At 44.4% G+C, this 19,841-nt stretch overlaps 1 protein-coding gene across 1 annotated transcript in view; it reads right to left on the bottom strand.

Moving 5' to 3' along the window:
- The window catches only part of Arpc1a (actin related protein 2/3 complex subunit 1A), a 29,285-nt gene extending 13,707 nt beyond the window's left edge, over positions 1-15,578 (bottom strand). The window contains exons 1-4 of the mRNA XM_008824035.3: positions 15,441-15,578; positions 9,836-9,928; positions 6,740-6,844; positions 4,217-4,439 (exon numbers count right to left, since the gene is read on the bottom strand). Coding sequence (XP_008822257.1) covers positions 4,217-4,439; positions 6,740-6,844; positions 9,836-9,899 — 392 coding nt within the window. The 5' untranslated portion in view covers positions 9,900-9,928; positions 15,441-15,578. The remainder of the gene's footprint in view (positions 1-4,216; positions 4,440-6,739; positions 6,845-9,835; positions 9,929-15,440) is intronic.
- Between the last annotated feature and the right edge of the window lie 4,263 nt (positions 15,579-19,841).

Genomic DNA, 19,841 nt, shown 5'->3' with positions numbered 1-19,841 from the left:
GGCCACCATGTATCCTGACAGAGGCGGTACATTTCTGAAGGGACAGAGGAAAGAACCCAATCACCTCTGGCACCAACCTATGAGCTTTCAGAACACATGTAATGCTAATGTTAGGGATGAGAACCAAAGCCTGGTGTGCTGTGGGCATTCCTGTAATCCCAACATGTGGGAGGTAGAGGCAGGACTGGAGGTTCGAGGTCACACTCGGCTACATAGCAAGGTCCAGGTCTGCTTGGATTACATGGTTTCCTCAAAACCCAAAAAACCCTGAAGTTTGAGGGGTGGAGATGGAGCTCAGAGTACAATACTTGCCTGGCACACTAAAATCCTTGAGTTCTACACCTGTACTGCACAGAGCAAACAACGAAGCCCTGAAGTACAAAACTACCTGAAATTTTATTACAATTTACAGTCATTTCTTATTCCATTTTGGGATAATTTTGAGTTGTAAGCTTGATTTCCTTTACAAATCTCCATGAAGCTACAATTTATTCTCTCTTTTTTTTTGAGACAGGGTCTTACTGTGTAGTAAGTAGTAGATCCACCTGACTCTGCTTCCTGAGTGCTAGGACTAAAGGTCTGCACTACCACACCCAGCCTTCTTTAATTAAAAAAAACATAATTTTGTGTGTGTGCACATGTGCATGTCACAACCTGAGTGTGGAGGTCAGAGGACAACTTGCAGGAGTCAGTGCTCTTCTTTCATCATAATGAATCCAGGGATCAAACCCAGGTCAGCAGTCTTAGCAGTAGTACGTGCTCTTTACCTGCTGAGCCATCTCACCAGCCACTCCCACGCCTGCCCCCTTTTTATTATGCTTTTTGCAAAGAGAAACCAGAGCCAAGGAATCTGAAGACTCTTGTATTGATTAGCCTCTAATTCTCTAGTGCCATTTGAAAAGGGTTACTCCAAGTCATGGCACCATATGATCTTAGGAAGATGAGGATGGAGCTTTGCTGAGAGCTCAGGACAGTTTGGGTTACACAATGAGTTCAAGACCAGCCTGGGAGAGACACTGTCTCAAAAAACCAAAACAAAAAACGACACTTAAAAAAAATCTTACATCATACCAACAAACTTTTCTTTTCCATTTTATTTTATCTCTTTTCTTGCTTATTTATGTGTATGGGGAAGGGACTAATGCATACTATGTGAGTATAAGTGTCCAATTTGCTGCTGCTGGAGTTACAGTAGTTATGAGCCATGCAATATGGGTGCTGGGAACTGAACTCAGGTCCACTGCAAGAGTAGCAAGTGCTCTTAACTGCTGAGCCATCTCTCCAGCCTTCTTTTGTTTTTTTTTTTTAAATCACTGGAAACATGGCTCAGTGGTTAAGAACACTGACTGTTTGTGCAGAAGACCAGGGTTCGTACCCCAGCACCCACATGGCAGCTAACAATTTTCTGTAACTCCAGTTCCAGGGGATCCAACAACCTCTTCTGTCTTCTGTGGGCACTGCACGACACAGGTGCACTTACCTACATACAGGCAATACACGCATACACATTAAAAAAATTTACTAAATTAAATATTTTTATCTTATGTGTTTGAGTGTTGTGCCTGCATGTAAGTATACTTGTGAGTGCAATGCCCTCAGAGGCCAGAAGAGGGTGTTAAATCCCCAGGAACTGGCGTTACAGATGGTTGTGAGCCACAATGAGGGTGCTGGGAACTGAATCCAGGTCCTCTGCAAGAGCAGTCAGCTATCTCTCCAGCCTGTACACCTAGGTTTTAACAGTTCCTTCTGAAGGGCAGTTACCATGTGCTTATTCTCTTTGGGAGAGGTTCTCCCTATATGTACAGATCAGGCTGGCCTGGAACCTGCTTTGTAATCCAGGTTGGTCTCAAACTCCCCAATGTTAGGGCTGCAGGGGCGTGCCACCACACCTTGCCTAATGAGCTGTTCTATAGGTAAGAGACTGCACTGAATACACTTCTTTTCAGAGACTACATCTGATACAATGGTGAGGCCCAATTTGCCTACATGGGTGACCACCTCTCAGTGAATAAAAATGGCAAACATTTACTGTGGTTGAAGCTCAGCTAGGAGGAAATGTTTCTTATAAATTTAGAAAAGCTGGAGGTTAAGACTCAAGTTCAATTCCCAGCATTCACATCTGGCAGTTTACAAACTACCTCCAGGAGATCCCATGCCCTCTTCTGGCCTTTATGGACATCTGAACACATGTGGCACACACATAAATGTAAATAAGTCTTTAAAATACACCTCTGAGACTGTAACTCTCATTTTTAATGCAGGAATATTAAAGTTTATCTACTTATTACCATGAACCCACAAATGATTTCTACCAAGCAAAGTTTTCTCAGTCTAATTATTTTTTACACATACTTGAAGGAAAAATACATGTCATAATTCATTTAATATTGCTGAAATTTATACTTTCTTTCAAAGAAAAAGAAGCTCTGAGGTTTGGGCTGGCAAGATGGCTTAGCAGGTAAAAAAAAGGGCTTGCCACTAAGCCTGATGAGCTGAGTTCAATCCCCAGAACTCACATGGTGGAAGAAAACTGATTCCCATAAGCTGTCCTCTGACTCCACACACTACCCTCCAAACACTATGTACACCCCTCCCCTGCCACACAAATAAATAAATGTAATTTAAAAGGTGGGGGAGGGGGGCTGGAGAGCTTGCTCAGCAGTTAAGAGCACTGGCTGCTCTTGCAGAGGACCTGGGTTCTGTTCCCAGCACCCACATGGTAGCTAACAACCACCCGTAACTCCAGTTCCAGGGGATATGACGCCCTCTTCTGGTCTCTGTGGGTATTGAATACATTTACATACATGCAGGCAAAGCACTCAACATACTAAATAGTTTTTAGTAAATGGCAAATGTTACATGGTAATGTCTCCTTTCACCGTTTCTGCGGAACACAGAGAGCATCATTTCACTGAATCAAGTGTACTCTGCTATTTTTAGTAGAACATTAACACTGCCACCTGCTACTGGATCATAATTCCATGTCGAAGGGTGTTTACCATCCATTCTAAATGTGACCTGCTTTCCTACCAGAATGAGTAGGAAAGAGTTGTTAGGAAAAGCTATTTAGCCATGAAACTAACCTCTGTATTTTGATTGGCTCAGCTACTTATATAAAAAAAACAAAAACAAAAAAAACCCCACCAAAACTATGACAGCCTAATTATCCTGAATATGTAAGATTCTAGTGATTTTACTTCAACAGTTTAAACAAGTAAAATGTTCCAAGCTATCAATATGAGTAGCAAATAGGCTCCAAAGAAAGGAAAACATTGCTATCTGTAAGAGACCAGATCTGTTAAACGAAAATGAGAATCAAAAACAACAACAAAAAGCCCTCAGGTTACTGAGACTCTTTCCAGTTCACACGTTAAACATCACAGTGAGAAAACACAACTTCAGCAGCACTGCGGCAACAGCAGTGTCCTGCAGATGAAAATAAGCAAGAACTTAGACAAGTGGGCATGGTGACAGATGCTAACATTTAGCAGGCTGAAGCAGAGGAGCAAAGTCCAGGCCAGCCTGGGCTACAGAACAAGACCCTGTCAAACTGTGGAAGGAAGGGGAGGGAGAAGGAAGTGAAAGGAGGGAAGGGGGAGAATAAAGCAAAGAAGGGAAGGAAGTGAGGAAGCAAAGGAAGAAAACGAGGCAAAGGAGGAGGAAAGGAAGTAGGGAAGGATAGAATTTTTTGTTTTTTTGAGACAGGGTCTCCCTGTATCCCCAGCTGGCCTGGAACGCTCTATGTAGACAAGGCTGGCCTCTGCTTCCCGAGTGTTGGGATCAAAGGCAAGTGCTACCATGCCCAGCTTTATAAGAAGGATGGCTAAATTAAGGAAGGAACAAAGAGGGGAAGGGAAAAGGAAGGAAGGAAAATTAAGCAAAAAGAGTGCATCGGGCCTGGTGGCGCACTCCTTTAATCCTAGCATCTGGGAGACAGAGCAGGTGACTCTCTGTGAGATCAAGTCCCTGTCTCAAAAAACAAAAAACGAGAGAGAGAGAGAGAGAGAGAGAGAGAGAGAGAGAGAGAGAGGTTTAAGAATCGAGTTAATGTGCACATGAGAACAAAAGCATTCCAGTAGACAGAATGGAATGGAGACTGTCAGAGTGAGGAAGGGAGAGCGAGGTTAAGCTGCAATACAGAGCCTCAGCAGGTTCCCAAGGGCACAGCAGTCCTAGTGCAAACCTCCAGAGAGCAAAGAGTACGCAGTGTGCTCACCAGTCATTTTCAGACTCAAAGTAACAAACAGAAATGAGCCGGGCTCCACTCCCCACGGCAAACTTGTTCTCTAGCGGGGACCACTTCACAAAAGTGGCTGCGCGGTTAATCCTCAGGATCACCAGGGTTGGCTTCCAGACGCCATCTTTCTGACTCCAGACATAGGCATTGCGGTCTGCCCCACAAGTGACAATGCGGTCACTCTTAGGAGCCCAGTCAATACCTGCAAGTGAAACACAGGTCATCTGCTACATCTGGTCAATGAAAATGGACTGGGTACTGGCAGGTGAGTACCAGTCATGGGGTGATTCTGGGCTCAGTAGCTTCCTCCCATCCTTCCCCCACTATGGCTACCACTTCACACAAAGCCAAGGATGTTTCTCTCCAAAGTGTCTAGAAGGTCTCAGGATTCTTCTGAAACCAGGTAGAACATAAGTGGGTTTTTTTCTTTTGAGACAAGGTCTCAAGCAGCCCAATGTGGCCCCAAACTCCCTATGGAGCTGAGGATCCTGATCCTCCTGCCTCCAACTCCCAAGTGCTGGAATTACAGGTGTGTACCATCATGTCTGGCTTCTATCTTTTTTTAAAAAAATATTTATTCTAGCTGGGTGTGGTGCCGCACACCTGTCGTCCCAGCACTTGGGAGGCAGAGGCAGGTGGATATCTGTGAGTTCAAGGCCAGCCTGGTCTACATAGTGAGTTCCAGGACAGCTGGGGCTACAGGGAGACCCTGTCTCAAAAAGACCAAAGGGGAAAAAAAAAAAATTAGGTAATGCTTGTTGTGATGATGCGTGCCTTTAATAGCAGCACTTGAGAGACAGAGGCAGGTGGATCTCTGTGAGTTCAAGGCCAGCCTGGTCTGCATAGTGAGTTCCAGGACAGCTGGGCTACAGAGAGACCCTGTCTCAAAAGAACTGAAAAAATTTTTTTTATTGTATGTGTATGAGTGTATTGCCTGCATGTAAGCACATCATATACATGCAGTACCTGCAGGGCCAGAAGAGGGTGTCAGAAACCCTGGAATTAGAATTATGAATAGTTGTTAGCCACCAGTGGGTCCTCTGTAAAAGCATCGAATACTCATAACTGAGCCATCTCTCCAGCCCCCATCCTTTTCCTTTCTTTTTAGAGACAGGATCTCACTATGTAGCCCTTGATTGCAAGGAACTCACTATGTAAGCCAGAATGGCCTTGAACGCAGAGGCCATCTCTGCCTCCTGAGTGCTGAACTAAATGCATGTGCCACCATACTCGGCCCTCCATCTTCTACAATGAAATGGTTTTCTTTGGCATAGTGTGTGTATGCATGTTCAAATGTGTGTGGGCATACATATGTGTGGGCACACATGCTTAGAACCCTGAAGTTGATGGCTGATGTCTTTCTCTATTTCTCTCCACTTTATTTACTGATAGGGTCTCCCCTGAACCCAAAGCTCACCAGGTTCAGCTAGTCTAGCTAGCAAGCTTGCATCAGGGACCCAGCCTTTGCCTCCTGTTAGGATTACAGGCAGCTGCTTGCCTGGCATTTACATGGGCTCTGAGGATTCAAACGCCAGTCCTCACGCATGCATAGCTAGCACTTTATCCATTGAGCCATCTCCTCAGCCAATAAAATGTTTTTTAAAAGTGGAGGTGAGGGGGCTGGAGAGAAGACTCAGTGGTTAAGAGCACTGGTGACTCTTGCAGAGGACCTGGGTTCAGTTTCCAGCACCCACATCATGGCTGACAATTGTCCATAACTCCAGTTCCAGGGGCTCTGACACCCTCTTCTGTCCTCTGTCATGGGTATTGCCTGACATGGGTGCACTTACATACATGCAGGCAAACACTCATACAACTCATATACATTAAAAAAAAAAAAAGTGGCTGGGTGTGGTGGTGCACACCTTTAATCCCATTACTCAGGAGGCAGAGGTAGGCAGATCTCTATGAGATCAAGGCCAGCCTGGTCTATATAGCAAACTCCAGGCCATCTGGGGCTACAGGGAGACCCTGACTCAAAAGACAAAACAATAAAAAAAGTGGTGGAGGTGATCAGGTAGTTAACAACAAGCAATGAACACAGAGAAAGTACTCTAGAACTCTGCCATTTGCCTCACTGTTCTCTGTAGTACTGACTAGTATTACTTGAGTTTCCTTCCAATATTTTAGAAAATCTTCCTAGCTGTAAAAACAACACAAAGGAAACTTCTGGAAGACACACATCCTGCAGCACTAGGACACAGCCTACCTTACTGTCTTAGTGCTTAGTATTTTCACGTGGTCTAGCTTTTGCTACTGTGGCTCATCCTGCCCGCAGGGCAGGTGCAGCGCTTTCCACATTCTCAGTGTGCTGTGTACCACCCAGGCCACAAGTCACTTAATGATTAAAGTCATTTTTCTTTTTGTATGTTTTCAAATTTTCTACAAAGAAAACTCAGTAAATGCTGCTCAGCTTGAAAATTTCAGGCCCACTTTATGAGGCTATTCATTTACAAAGAAGAGTGCTTTGTCTGGAAAGACGCTGAGACCACAGCTCCTTACCTGTGATGTGTCCGTTATGTTCCTTGAGTTCATGGGCTTTCACCCACTGGCTGCCGTTCTTCTTGTAGATGTGCACTTCGTGATTATTGGGGCTAAGAGCAATCTCTGGAAAGAAGTGAGAATGACTGTTAACACATTACCATCAGAAAACCATCACTATCATCCTGCCATCAGAAAAGGGACATGACTGTTGGCACTGTAATTTGTTTTGGGCCTCTCTGTCTCTCTCTTTTCTTTGAGACAGGGTCTCCCTGTAGCCCCAGCTGGCCTGGAACTCACTAGGTAGACCAAGCTGGCCTTGAACTCACAGAGATCTGCCTGCCTCTGCCTCTCAAGTATTGGGATTAAAGGAATGCACTATGGTGCCTGGCCTGCTGGCATTTAAAAAATTTTTTTATGTCTTTTTGAGACAGGGTCTCCTTGTAGCCCCAGCTGTCCTGGAACTCATGTAGACCAGGCTGGCCTCGAACTCACAAAGATCCGCCTACCCCTGCCTCCCAAGTGCTGGGATTAAAGGTGTGCGCCACCACGCCCTGGCAAATTATGTATTTTACAGAGCATTTTTATTTTATTTCATGTGTATGCGTGTATTGCCTGCATGTAGGTAAGTGCACCTGTGTCGTGCAGTGCCCGCGGAGGTCTGAAGAGGCTGTTGGATATCCTGGGACTGGAGTTACAGACAGTTGTTAGCTGTCATGTGGGTGTTGGCATTTTAAACAGAATAGGAAAGCTGTTTTTTTTAAAAAAATTTTATTTATTATTTTTATTTTATGTGTATGCGTGTATTGCCTCCCTGTAGGGGAGGGCACCTGTGTCATGCAATGCCCGCAGAGGACAGAAGAGGCTGTCAGATCCCCTGGAATTGGAGTTACAGACAGTTGTTAGCTGCCATGTGGGTGCTGGGATTCGAACTCGGATCTTCTGCAAGAACAACCAGTGTTCTTAATCGCTGAGCCATTTCTCTAGCCCCGGAAAGCTGTTTTTAAATGGTGGAAAGATGGCTCAGTGGTTAAGAGCAGTAGATGCTCTTGCAGAGGACCCAGGTTCAAGTCCTAACACCCACATGGCAGCTAACAACTATCTGTAACTCCAGTTCCAGGGGAATCCAATGCCCTCTTCTGACTTCTGTGGACATTTCACGACACAGGTACACTTACATACATGCAGGCAATACACTCGCACACATAAAAAAAAATTTTAAATAAATAAATCAATCAATAAATAAAAAGCGGTTTCCAGGCCAAGCATGGTGGTACATGCCTATAATACCAGCACCTGGAGAGGCAGAGGTAGAAGGACTGCAAGTTTGAGTGCAGTGTAGTCTACATAGGAGGTTCCAAGCCAACTGGGCCAACAGTGAGATCCTCTTGAAAAACAAGAAGAGCCAGATGTGGTGGCGCATGTCTTTAATCCCAGCACTTGGGAGGTAGAGGCAGGCAGATCTCAAGGCCAGCCTGGTCTACAAAGTAAGTTCCAGGCCAGCTGAGGTTACAGGGAGACCCTGTCTCAAAAAGAACCACCCCCTCAAAAAACAAACCAAAACCAAAAGAGGGCTGTGGAGATGGCTCAGTGAGTAAGAGCATGTGCAAAGCAAGCCTGTGGATCTGAGTTTGGATTTCAGCACCCACATAAGCTGGTCATGGCCATAACTGTGCTTGTAACTTCAGTGCTGGGGCTTGCTGGTTGCCAGCCCAGCCCCAGGTTCAGTGGGTGGCACTGTCTCAAGGCAGTAAGGTAGAGTGATATAGCAGGGCACCCAATATCCTCATCTGGCCTCCGTGTACACATACATGCATATACTACTCTCTCTCCCTCTCTGACACACACAGACACAGACAGACACACACACAGAGAAAAAGAGGAAAAAAAAATCCCCCAAATCAGAAGAAAGTGTGGTTCTTAAATTTCCCCAAGAATTCTTTTTATTATTCTTTGTGTTGTGTCGGGTAGTCTATCTACTTATTTACTTACTTATTGAGAAGGGTCTTGCTATCAGCTTAGGCAGACCTGGAACTTATCATTCAGCTCAGTGTGGCCTCAGACTTTTACTTTAGCCTCTCATGTGCTAGGATAACAGGCATGTTCCACCACACCTAGAAGCCTTTCATTATTTCAGCCTTTACCTGAAACCCAGCCCACCCCCAAACAAATTCATGGTTCAGGTAAATACATATAAAGGTATCTTTTTTTTTTTTACATTTTAATTTTTTTTGTGTGTGTTATATGTGTGGCTACATGTGTGCGTATGGTGGCGCACACCTTTGGCCCCAGCATTCAGGAGACAGAGGCAGGAGGATCTGAGTTTCAGGCCAGCCTCATCTACATAGTGGGTTTTAGGCCAGCCAGGGCTATAGGAGACCCTGTCTCAAAAAGACCAAAAAAAAAAGAACCCACAAAGTTATAGTGCACACTGTATAAACTTACTACTTAGGCTCAATGTCAAACCTATAGAGATACAGAGTACATACTGGTGATGAATTTGCACTGACACTGCAACACCAATATGACACAATAAGCCTTAACACAAATAACAGAATGTATGAATTCCAGTGGGGGGGGCTATGGGAGGGGAAAATGGGGAAGGGCATATAAAGATGATTAAGATTAAGATGCTCTGTATGAAATACACAAAAACTCAATAATGAAAAAAGAGCACACACTGGCTGCCTAGCACCAGGGACCTGGGGAAACTGAAGAGTGACTGCTCGTATTAAAACACCTGGAATAAGAAGCATTTTAGATTCCAGATTTCAGAGTTTTTTGGATTTTGGATTACTTCTCTTTAGTCTTACCCGTTGAGTATTCCCAATCCAAAACACTAACTGTTCCAATAGTTGCTATTATTCTTTTGCAGTGCTGAGTTTGAACCCAGGAGCTTATTAGGATGCCAGTCTTTCCCAATCGATGGGCACCAGGTCCAATGAGACGCTGTCTCAAAAAATCAGGTGTAGAGTGATTGTGGAAAACACCTGACATCAACCTTTAGCCTCCACATGTGTGCATACACCCACACAAATGTGTCTACACCACACACACACACACACACACACACACACACACACACAGAAACAGCAGCAAAATTCACAGTATACTTACGGGTACGATCCCGGTTCCAGGCATGGCAAGTGATGGGCTCTAGTAGAAACTGATGCAGGGACATGATTCTTAGTGTTTTCAAAGGGCTGAAAGCTGTAAGGAGCAACAGGAAAAGAAGCAGTTAAAGTAGAAGTCAGGCAGCTGTGTTTCAGTGGTCCCAGGGTGAGCTAGCTGAGGGATAAAGGAAACACCGTTTTCCCATGACAAAGAATTCATCTCAATGTCAAAGCTTATCACTTAACCAAACTAGCACTGTAATCAGCAATGCAGAATTGAATTTGTCAAGGTCATTAATGGATTCTCAAATTAAAGGTTAAGACTGGGAAGAATGTGTATTCAGTCTCATGTACTTATTAATTACAAAGGGAAAACCAGACCTTTATAATAAAGACACCTGCAGTCATTATGTTGACCAAGCTTCTCACAGTAAACAGTGGAACAATCTAACCTGACAGGCCTCTCAAGGGAGGGAACAGACACAGATACACAGATATACAGACACACACACAGACACAGACACACATAGTATCACTGATCAGAGTGATTTAATTTTTCATCCATACCACATTACGACATTAGGCTAGTTGTAAGAGTAAAAGGAGACACTGCTGATAATCATGGTGTAAAGACAGGAATGTAGCTCAGAGACACAGTGCTTGTCTAGAATGTGGAAGGCCCTGGGTTCAATACTCAGTGAGCAAAGGAAGAAAGAAGAAAACTGGGGGGTCAAAAGATGGCTCAGTGGTTAAGAGCACTGGCTGCTCTTGCATAAGACCAGGGTTCAGTTCCTAGTACCTCCAATCCCAGGAGATCGAATGCAGGAGGCCCTCTTTTGGCCTCCGAAGGCACCAGGCATACATAAAACACGCAGGTAAAACACTCATACGTAAAAAAAAAAAAAAAAAAAAAAAAAAAGAATAACAGCATGCAAACAGGTTACAGGACTATCCTAGGTAAGTCTTGGATACAACCAATCCAGAGATAAAATGGGAATGCCAAATACTCTAAATGCAATCAAGATCCAGACCTAATTTTCAGTTTATAGGAAATAAAGGGGAAAGGAATTAAACAACACCAGGAAGAAATAAACAGTTAAAACCACATGTAGGGCTGGAAGATGGCTGGGTGTTTAAAGCACTCGCTGTACAAGCCAGATGGTCTGAGTTCAGATCCCCCAAACCTAGTAAAGGCTGGATGCAGTAGTGCACGCCTCTGTGATCCCAGTGTCTAACCAAGAGATGGGAGGTGGTAACAGGGCAATCTTGGGGAGCTCCTAGGCCAGGCAGCCTGGCCTAGGCAGCTGCAAATTACATGAGACTCTGCCAGAATGTGAGGATGGACACCAGAGGTTGTCCTTTGTCCCCCAGGCATGCTGTGTCACAACGTGTGCATTCACACATATCACACTCACCCACATACCCGATGTGTGCCCTTCTACAGAACAACTGGCCTTGACTGTTTTAAAAAGGCAACAGTGACTAGGCTTTGGGGCAAATACCTGTAATCCCAGCACTTGGGAGGCAGAGGCCAGAGGACTGTGAATCTGTACTCTATTTTAGAAGAACTATGAAAATCAAATTTCATAAAGGAAAGTTGATTATAATTATGTTTAAAAATAACCACAAAAATATGTTGTATAATGAGTCTGAATTTGAACTAGATCATTATATAACAATAACAATATGAAACTGTTTTCATTTTCCTAGTTATAATAGTATCGCCACTGGGTAGGAAAAAGTCCTAGCTGTTAGGAGATAAAGGTGATGAGGGTGAAATGACATGTCTTCTGAGATAGGGTCTCACTTTGTAGCCCAGGCTAGCTTCCAACGCTCAATCCTCCTGCTTTAGCCTGAGTACTGGAATTATAGGCATGTGTCATCCCATCCATCTAGACAGAAATTCTGACATCCCCAGGAAATGAATGGAAGAGCCACAGGAAGGTGGTGGGGCATACGACAACACTTAACCCTGACAGAGCAGAAATAAGTGCCAGTAGGCAAGAAAAGAAACTGCGAGAAGAACCTGAACATCAAAAAGAAGTATACCCTTAAACAGAAACATCTCATGTCTTCAACTGTCAAAGGAACACCAGTGCTTCCTACTCCACTCTAAGAATGAGGGCACCCTGCTGGGTGTGGTGCTACACACCTGTAAAACCAGCACTGGGGAAGCAGAGGCAGGAGGATCAGAGCTTACCATCATCCTTGGCTACATTAATAAGTACAAGGCCAGCCTGAGCTACACAGACTGTCTCAAAATGCCAAGAGAAAGAGTGCAAATATTTAAATCATTATTTTTTTCTTTTTACATGTTTAGAAAAGCAAATCGCAGCTCACAAAGAGGCTCTAATTGCATTTGTATTTTAATTAACACATTTACTTTTTTTTTTTTTTTTGGCATGAAGTACAGAACCCAGCACCTTACACATACTAGGCTCCAATTGGAAATTAAAAAAAAAAAAATTCTGGGCACGGTGGCACACGTCTTTAATCCCAGTACTCGGGAGGCAGAGGCAGGTGGATCTTTGTGAGTTCGAGGCCAGCCTGGTCTACATAGTGAGTTCCAGGACAGCTGGGGCTACAGGGAGACCCTGTCTCAAAAAGACAAAAAAAGAAAAAAAAAAAAAAATTAAGTGAATTCAAGTGAGATTGCTTAAGCCAGAAATGATAGCATATGCCTATAATCTCAGCATTCAGAGGAGACAGAGGCAGGCTCTCCCACCATATCTCAGGCCAGCCTGGGCTACACAGATCTTGTCTCGAAACAAAGAGAACAACAAAAAAGGAGAAATTTCCAACAGTTTGAATTTTTAACTCGTCGAAATAAATCTTTAGTAATTTCTAAACTGTGGAGGAAAAGGGACACTATAGGTTTTGACATTAACAGATTTCAGGGTTTGTTTTTTTTTTGTCTTTTTGAGACAGGGTCTCTCTGTAGCCCCAGCTGTCCTGGAACTCACTATGTAGACCAGGCTGGCCTCGAACTCACAAAGATCCACCTGCCTCTGCCTCCCAAGTGCTGGGATTAAAGGCGTGTGCCATCACGTCTGGCTGGGTTTCAGTTTTTAAAAATATTTTAATTATTATTATTTTTACCTTATATGTATAAGTGTACTGCCTGCATGTATATAAGTGCACTTGTGTTGTGCAATGCCCAAGGAGGTCAGAAGAGGGCATCGGATCCCCTGGAACTGAAGTTACGAACAGCTCTTTGCTGCCACGTGGGTGCTGGGAACCGAACCCAGGTCCTCTGTAAGAGCAGCCAATGCTCTTAACAGCTGAGCCATCCCTCCAGACCCACAGGTTTCAATCTTTACTGTTTAGAGGTGTGCGATAGAAATGATGGGGGAGAAGGGGCTGGAGAGATGGCTGAGTTAACAGTGATTATTGCAGTTCCAAAAGACCAGAGTTCAGCTCTCAGCACCCATGACACATGTTCAGTTCACAACACCATGTAACTCCAGCTCCAGGGGATCTGATGCCCTTTTCTGGCCTTCATGGGCATTGCATGTACGTGTATCTACACACATGCAGAAACAGAAATAAAAAGTTAAAAAAAACAATTTTTTTTCTTTTCTTTCTTTTTTTAAAATCTTTCTGAGACAGGGTCTCCCTGTAGCCCCAGCTGGCCTAGAACTTACTATGAAGACCAAGCTGGCCTTAGTCTCAGAGATCTGCCTCTGCCTCCCAAGTGCTGGGATTAAAGACTGTGCGTCACAACGCCCAGCTCTTAATCTTTTTCTTAATCACTTAGTTTTTTCTTTCTTTGGTGCTAGGGAGCCAACCCAGGGCATGTGCATGCCAGGCAAGTGCTCTACCAGTGAGCTACATCCCTGCCTTCCCTCAAGTAGAATCACTCTAATACATGGCTCTGGAGACCATCAGGTAGACCTGAGCTGGAATCTTGGCTTTGACACATACTAATAAGGATACCCTGAGTGAGTCATTCTCCATTTCATCTCTAAAGCAGATCTTGAATAGAGACAGTGAGGCTCCTGGCAGGAGGACTGCATGGAAAGCATGTGAAAATATGTACTACAGGGACTAGCCCAAAATAGATCTATTTGCTACCCCCCTTCTTCCTGACCGAAAGCTTTTCAATAGTCCCTAGAAAGATCCCAGAACTTAGAAACATTGACATAGGCATAAATTCTTGGTCCTATTCCACTGTGAATAGTATTCACAGAAGTTGCAATTTCAGTTCCTGGTCAGGGCCAACTTCAACTCTGATTCATCTAGTTTCTAATCACTCTCCTTACCAAACCCAGCAACACCAGGTGCTCTAACAAGGTCACCACACCCTGCCAACATTCAGCCGGCTTCACTTCCAACTTCCTCAGCAGACCATTTACAACTTCCTTATGCAGGGTTTGCTCTAACAAAGATGAAATACTTAGATCAAAACACTATCACTCCTCCCCCTCTGGAGTTTGAATTTTCCATAAGGATTCTCCTCCAATTGTGCCTAGCAGATGAACTGGAGGTCTCCCAAAAGCTTTGTGGTCTGAAGCAGCTGGTGAGACCCATCCTCTAACAGGGCAACAAACTGATAACTTCTATTTTTAGAGACCTGATAATCCCCAAGCGTATGCAAAACCAAAAGGTTAAATAGAATTGATAAAAAATGGTGCACACAGAACTAGGTCATTCAGTAATCTGGGTGATAAGTAGGGGGAAGGCTCCAAATCCACAGTATGACAACAAATCGCTTTATTTTACTTTTTTGAGACAGAGTCTCCCAGTAGCCCCAGGTGGCCTGGAACTTGCTATGTAGCCAGGCTGCCCTTGAATTCACAGAGATCTACCTGACTCTGACTCTCCAATGCTGGTATTAAAAGCATGTGCCATGGGACTGGAGATGGCTCAGCGGTTAAGAGCACTCACTGGCTGCTCTTGCAGAGGACCTGGGTTCGGTTCCCAGCAGCCACATGGTGGTTGTTAGCTGTCTATAACTCCAGTTCCAGGGGATCTGGATGCCCTCTTCTGACCTTCACAGGCACTGTGATGCACCCACCTACATGTAGGCAAAAACGTTCATATACATAAACAATGGCTAAGTCGGGCTTGGTGGCTCAGCCTGTAGTCCCAGCACTTGGGAGGCAAAGGCAGGCAGATCTCTGTGAGTTCAAGGCCAGCCTGGTCTACATAGTGAGTTTCGGGCCAGCCTGGTCTACATAGTGAGACACCCCCCCCAATAAAATAAAATAAATAAAGACAAATAAAAGACAACCTTCCCAGGATCACTCAACAACGTGGCTGGGATGGGACCTTTGCGGTCTTCTAAAAAGACTCTACGAAGAGCTCAACTTTGATTTGGGGGGAGAGGCCCTGGAGCGGATAAGTCCCATCACTCAAGGGTCGCGGGGCTGCCCCAGGCCAGCCTTCTGACGCTGACGAGGTGACAGGAGGAGCCGGTGATAAGGGGTCACAGCTATACGCTGCCCCGGCGCAGCGGTCACCGCAAAGACCGCCAATCGCCGTCCCCGCTTCTGCTCCAGACCCCGCGGCCTAAGCCCCGGGCCCGCCGCCCCCGCGGCTCCAAATCCGGCCACCAGACGCGCCGCTCGGAGGCCCGTGGGCCGGACACTCGAGCTGCGGCCCCTTACCTGCCCCGGGCGGTCGGGAGGCTCGCAGCGGAGGATTCGCGGACTCTGGTCAGTCAACGCGAACAGACTCCAGCGAGAGCGGGCGGAGGAGGGAGGCCCAGAGGGAGCGGCTGACAGATCCCGGAAGTGGCCACTGAGCAGGCGCAGAGCCGCAGCGCGGGCGGCCGGCGCAGGCGCAAAACTCAGCGAGCGGTCAGAGGCTGGGCAGCGGGTGAGATGTGCTTCCTAACAGCTGCTCCTGCGAGAGGCTAGAACGTTCTTTGGAACCGTGTGGGCGTCTTATTCCTCTCTTTAAAAAAGTAGTATCATTCTATCTATCTATCTATCTATCATCTATCTATCTATCATCAATCATCTATCCATCATCAATCATATATCATTTATGTATATCTGTCATCTATCATGTATTTATATATCTATCATCAGTCTATCATCTTTATATCTATATATCATCTCTGGATCATCGCTCTATCGTCTATATCTATTGATTGATTATATAAGTCACCTGTCTGCCTATCATCTATCTATCTATCTATCTATCTATCTATCTATCATCTATCATCAATATCATCTTCCTGAGCGTATGCAGTACTGGCAGCTTCTCAAGTGTTTTGTTATAAATTACCATTAGATTCTCTCAGGCCTGGTGGGTCAGAAGAGTGACTAAGTTTGTGTTTATTTGCTGTGAGACAGGGTCTCACACAGTTTGTACTGAATCAAAAACAAACAGAAAGCTCAGTTGCATTTTATCTAGACCCCACCTCTTTACAACCGGAAGTTCCTTCTTTGAAGAAATTCCAGGTCTGGGCTAGAGACATGGGTCAGAGGTTAAGAGCAAGGACCAGCTTGGGTTCCCAGCACCCATTTCATGCCACTTAAAACCACCTGTAACTCCCTCTTCTGACCTCTATGGGCACCTGCAGACACATGGCACACTTACATATACACATAAAAATAAATTTAAAGTCTGGGTAGATGAAAACATACTGTCACAATAAATGACAAGAAATTAGCACCTTTATTAGTTTGCTACTTTTTTTTTTTTGCTTCAGCTGTTGTTTATTGACACACAGGTAGGCTCTATAGCAACAGGCCTGGAGATGGTTGCAGTAGTTGGGAAAATGGAAGGTGGCGGGTGGAGTGTTTGTCTGCATCAACAACTGAGCTGAGTGCAGGAACAGAAGAGCGCAGTGCACAAGGAGGAATGCGGGAGGCTGAGGCTGTTGTTGGAGAAGTAGGTATGGGCTAGGGCCAAAGGCTCTATACACTCGAACCTTGGCCCTGTGTCTTAGGCCCCTTACCCTTGCTGGCTGCTGTCTCCTGACTCTAGGCCGGGGCTGGGAGTCCTCTGGACAACACTTTATACAGGAACAAAGTACACAGAGATGTTGCTGCCCTCTTGTGATAACCTCAGAGGGCCTCCAATCTTGAATTCCTTCTTCATCCCTGGCTTGGACAGAGCCACACAATGGTCAGCTGGACTCTGTGTCATGTTTCACAGAGGCATTAACTTTCCCTGGTGTCCCAGCCCACCAGTGGCACACTACAGCCCAGAGTGAGCACTACAAGCAATGCTGGCCTAATAGTTTGCTACATTTATTTTTTAAATATTTTATTTTTTATTTTTAATCTTGTGTACAAGTGTATTGCCTGGATGTATGTAAGAGCATCCATTTCATGCAAAGCCCATGGAGGCCAGAGGAGGGTCGAATCCCTTGGAACTAGAGTTACAGACGGTTGTTAGCTGCCATGTGGGTGCTGGGAATTAAACCCAGGTCCTCTGGAAGAACAGCAAGTGTTCTTAACTGCTGAGCTATCTCTCCAGTCCTATTATTTATTTTTGTTATGAAAAATACTTGACAAAAACAACTTAAGAAAGGAAGCATTTCTTTTGCCTTATGGTTTGAGGGGATACAGTCCTCCATCACAGGGAAGTCATGATAGCAGGAGCTTGAGGCAGCTGGTCACACCATGTCTACAGGCAGGAAGCAGAGAGACAGTGCTCAGCTAGCTTTCTCCTTTTTACTTAGTCTAGAACCTTAGCCTTGGGATGGTGTCACCACATTCAAGATAGGTCTTCCCACCTCAACTAAGCCTTTCTGGGAACACTCCCACAGACATATCTCTAGGTGATTCTAAATCAAGTCAAATTAACTGGGAGTAGTGGTGCTCACCATTAATCCCAGCACTTGGGAGGCAGAGGCAGGCAGAACCCTGTGAGCTTGAGGCCAGCCTGGTCTACATAGTGAGTTCCAGACCAGTCAAGGCTACATAGTGAGACCTTGTCTCAAAAAAATAAAAGTCAACAAAATGAAACATCATAGCACCAGTAAAATAATAGTCATTTAGTAAATAATCTCCGCTTCCATCTTTTGAGTCACTCTTTTGCATTTTACTCTAAATAAAGCTTATCAGCTTCATTATTTAAAATTATTTATTTAATAACCACATACTTAGAAGAAGCATTTTATTACAATCGCACTGACATAGTCAATAACTATTTCCAGAGCTAAGATGCATCTCTTTAAAAATTGGCTGTAAATTTTTTTAAAGAATTATTAGCCAGGTGTGGTGGCGCACACCTTTAATTCCAGCACTTGGGAGGCAGAGAGAGGAGGATCTTTGTGAGTTCAAGGCCAGCCTGGTCTACATAGTGAGTTCCAGGACAGATGGGGCTACAGGGAGACCCTGTCTCAAAAAAAACAAAAAAAAATTATTAGTATTCTTTAAATCATCATTTAAAAAAATTTTAATACCTTCATGATTAGAAGAAGCATTTCACTACAGATTTAACATATTCAGTAACACACTCCAGAGCAAGAGTACATCTCTTTCACAAGTGGGTGTAAGTTTCTAGGTTCACAGTTGAATTAATACAGTTATACAATATTGAACTCAGTATAAGCCCTGTAAGACATAAAATTGAATGAGTTTTTAACCTTTAAAAAAGATCTCCATTTCATTTTAGAATATATTGTTCCTTGCAGAAAGACTCATTGTTTTTGCTACTAACACTGAGATGTTGGTGCATGCATCTCTAATCTGTATGTATCTGATTATTACTAGTCATAATCGGTTGCACTTGGGTCCTTGGTGCCTGTGTATGTCTATAAAGTCAACCCTGGGTAGATTTCAATGGTAATGTTTATCACCTCTGCTAATTAGCATGATGTAAATTTCCATGCTTCCTCCTCAAATATAATACATTTAAAAATTTTTGTTGATTTTTTTTTTTTGTGTGTGTGTGTATCACACAGAACATCCCAAACCATCTTATTCACCCACTTCCCAGATGGCACCCTCCCACAGTCTCCCTCCCACAACTAGAGCCCTTATATTCTGATATCCCTGTTATTGTCTGCTGTGTGTTGGCACCCCAGCCATTCCCCACTACTTGCCCTTCTGGTAAATCTAGTCAGCCTATCTAGAGGTCTTTGTTTTAGGAGGGTCCGCTGTTCCTCATCTAGCGGTAATCAGTTGTCAATATTCCTTTAGATAAGATTGGGGTCTGCTGTTCATTTTCCAAGTTCTATGCTGGGTTACTATCTGGGGGTCCCTTTGGCCACCCTGGCCAACAACTCAATAGAAGGTATCTCCTATTTGGCATTGTTGCTTGTTATGTAGCCTTTATGCATATGGACTCTTAAGAAATTATAATGCCCCTTTAATCTTTGTTTATACTTTCCTTTTGGGTGTTTAAGTCCACACAGTTGGCCCAGATAAACCAATTTACTTTTACTCTTAAGGTTGTTTGAGGATCTGTTCCTCAGGGGTCACATGGGCTTGGGAGGAGCCCCTGGCTCCTTTCTTTTTCCTATGTGAAGATAAGTCAAAGTTTCTGCTCAACCATGGATCGCTCTGCTTGGAAGCATGGAGGAAATGATTACTCTGGGTTGACCCTCCTCTTTGTAGACTGGAAACTGGTTCAAGTCCATCTGGTTGGGTCTCCTCGGCCTCCTTGATCAAGAGAACAGATGACCCACTGCCATTACAGGACATTTTGAGAGATGCTCATAGTCCCCTGGAAGTAGTCGACCTAGGAGGGCAAGGAGCAAAAACTTTCCTTTACGTCCCTCTGACCAAATTATTATAGGCTTCAACGTATGTCTGTTAAACATCCAAAAAGGTTAGTTCCAGAAGTCTGGTACTTTTAATTACTGTGTGTCATGTAGATAAATCTTGGGCAAAGACCAATTGTTCTTAGATAAACCTTACCTAGACATATATTTCTTGATCTGCTATGTATAATTTGTCAGTAGGTTGTAGGAGTAATATGGTTCCCTCTGGTTTCCAAAACTAGCTAGGCACTATTTATCTCTCGCATTGTCTCACCCCTCCATCATCGTTTCCCACTTAAGGTTGCCCCCATTTCCCCACTATCTACCCTTCTCCTATGGTCCC

The sequence above is a fragment of the Nannospalax galili genome, unplaced genomic scaffold (genome assembly GCF_000622305.1).
Source record: "Nannospalax galili isolate Female #2095 unplaced genomic scaffold, S.galili_v1.0 scaffold809, whole genome shotgun sequence".
Taxonomy (NCBI): domain Eukaryota; kingdom Metazoa; phylum Chordata; class Mammalia; order Rodentia; family Spalacidae; genus Nannospalax; species Nannospalax galili.
Note: the sequence above shows the minus strand (reverse complement) of the source record. Positions and strands in the feature narration are given on the sequence as shown.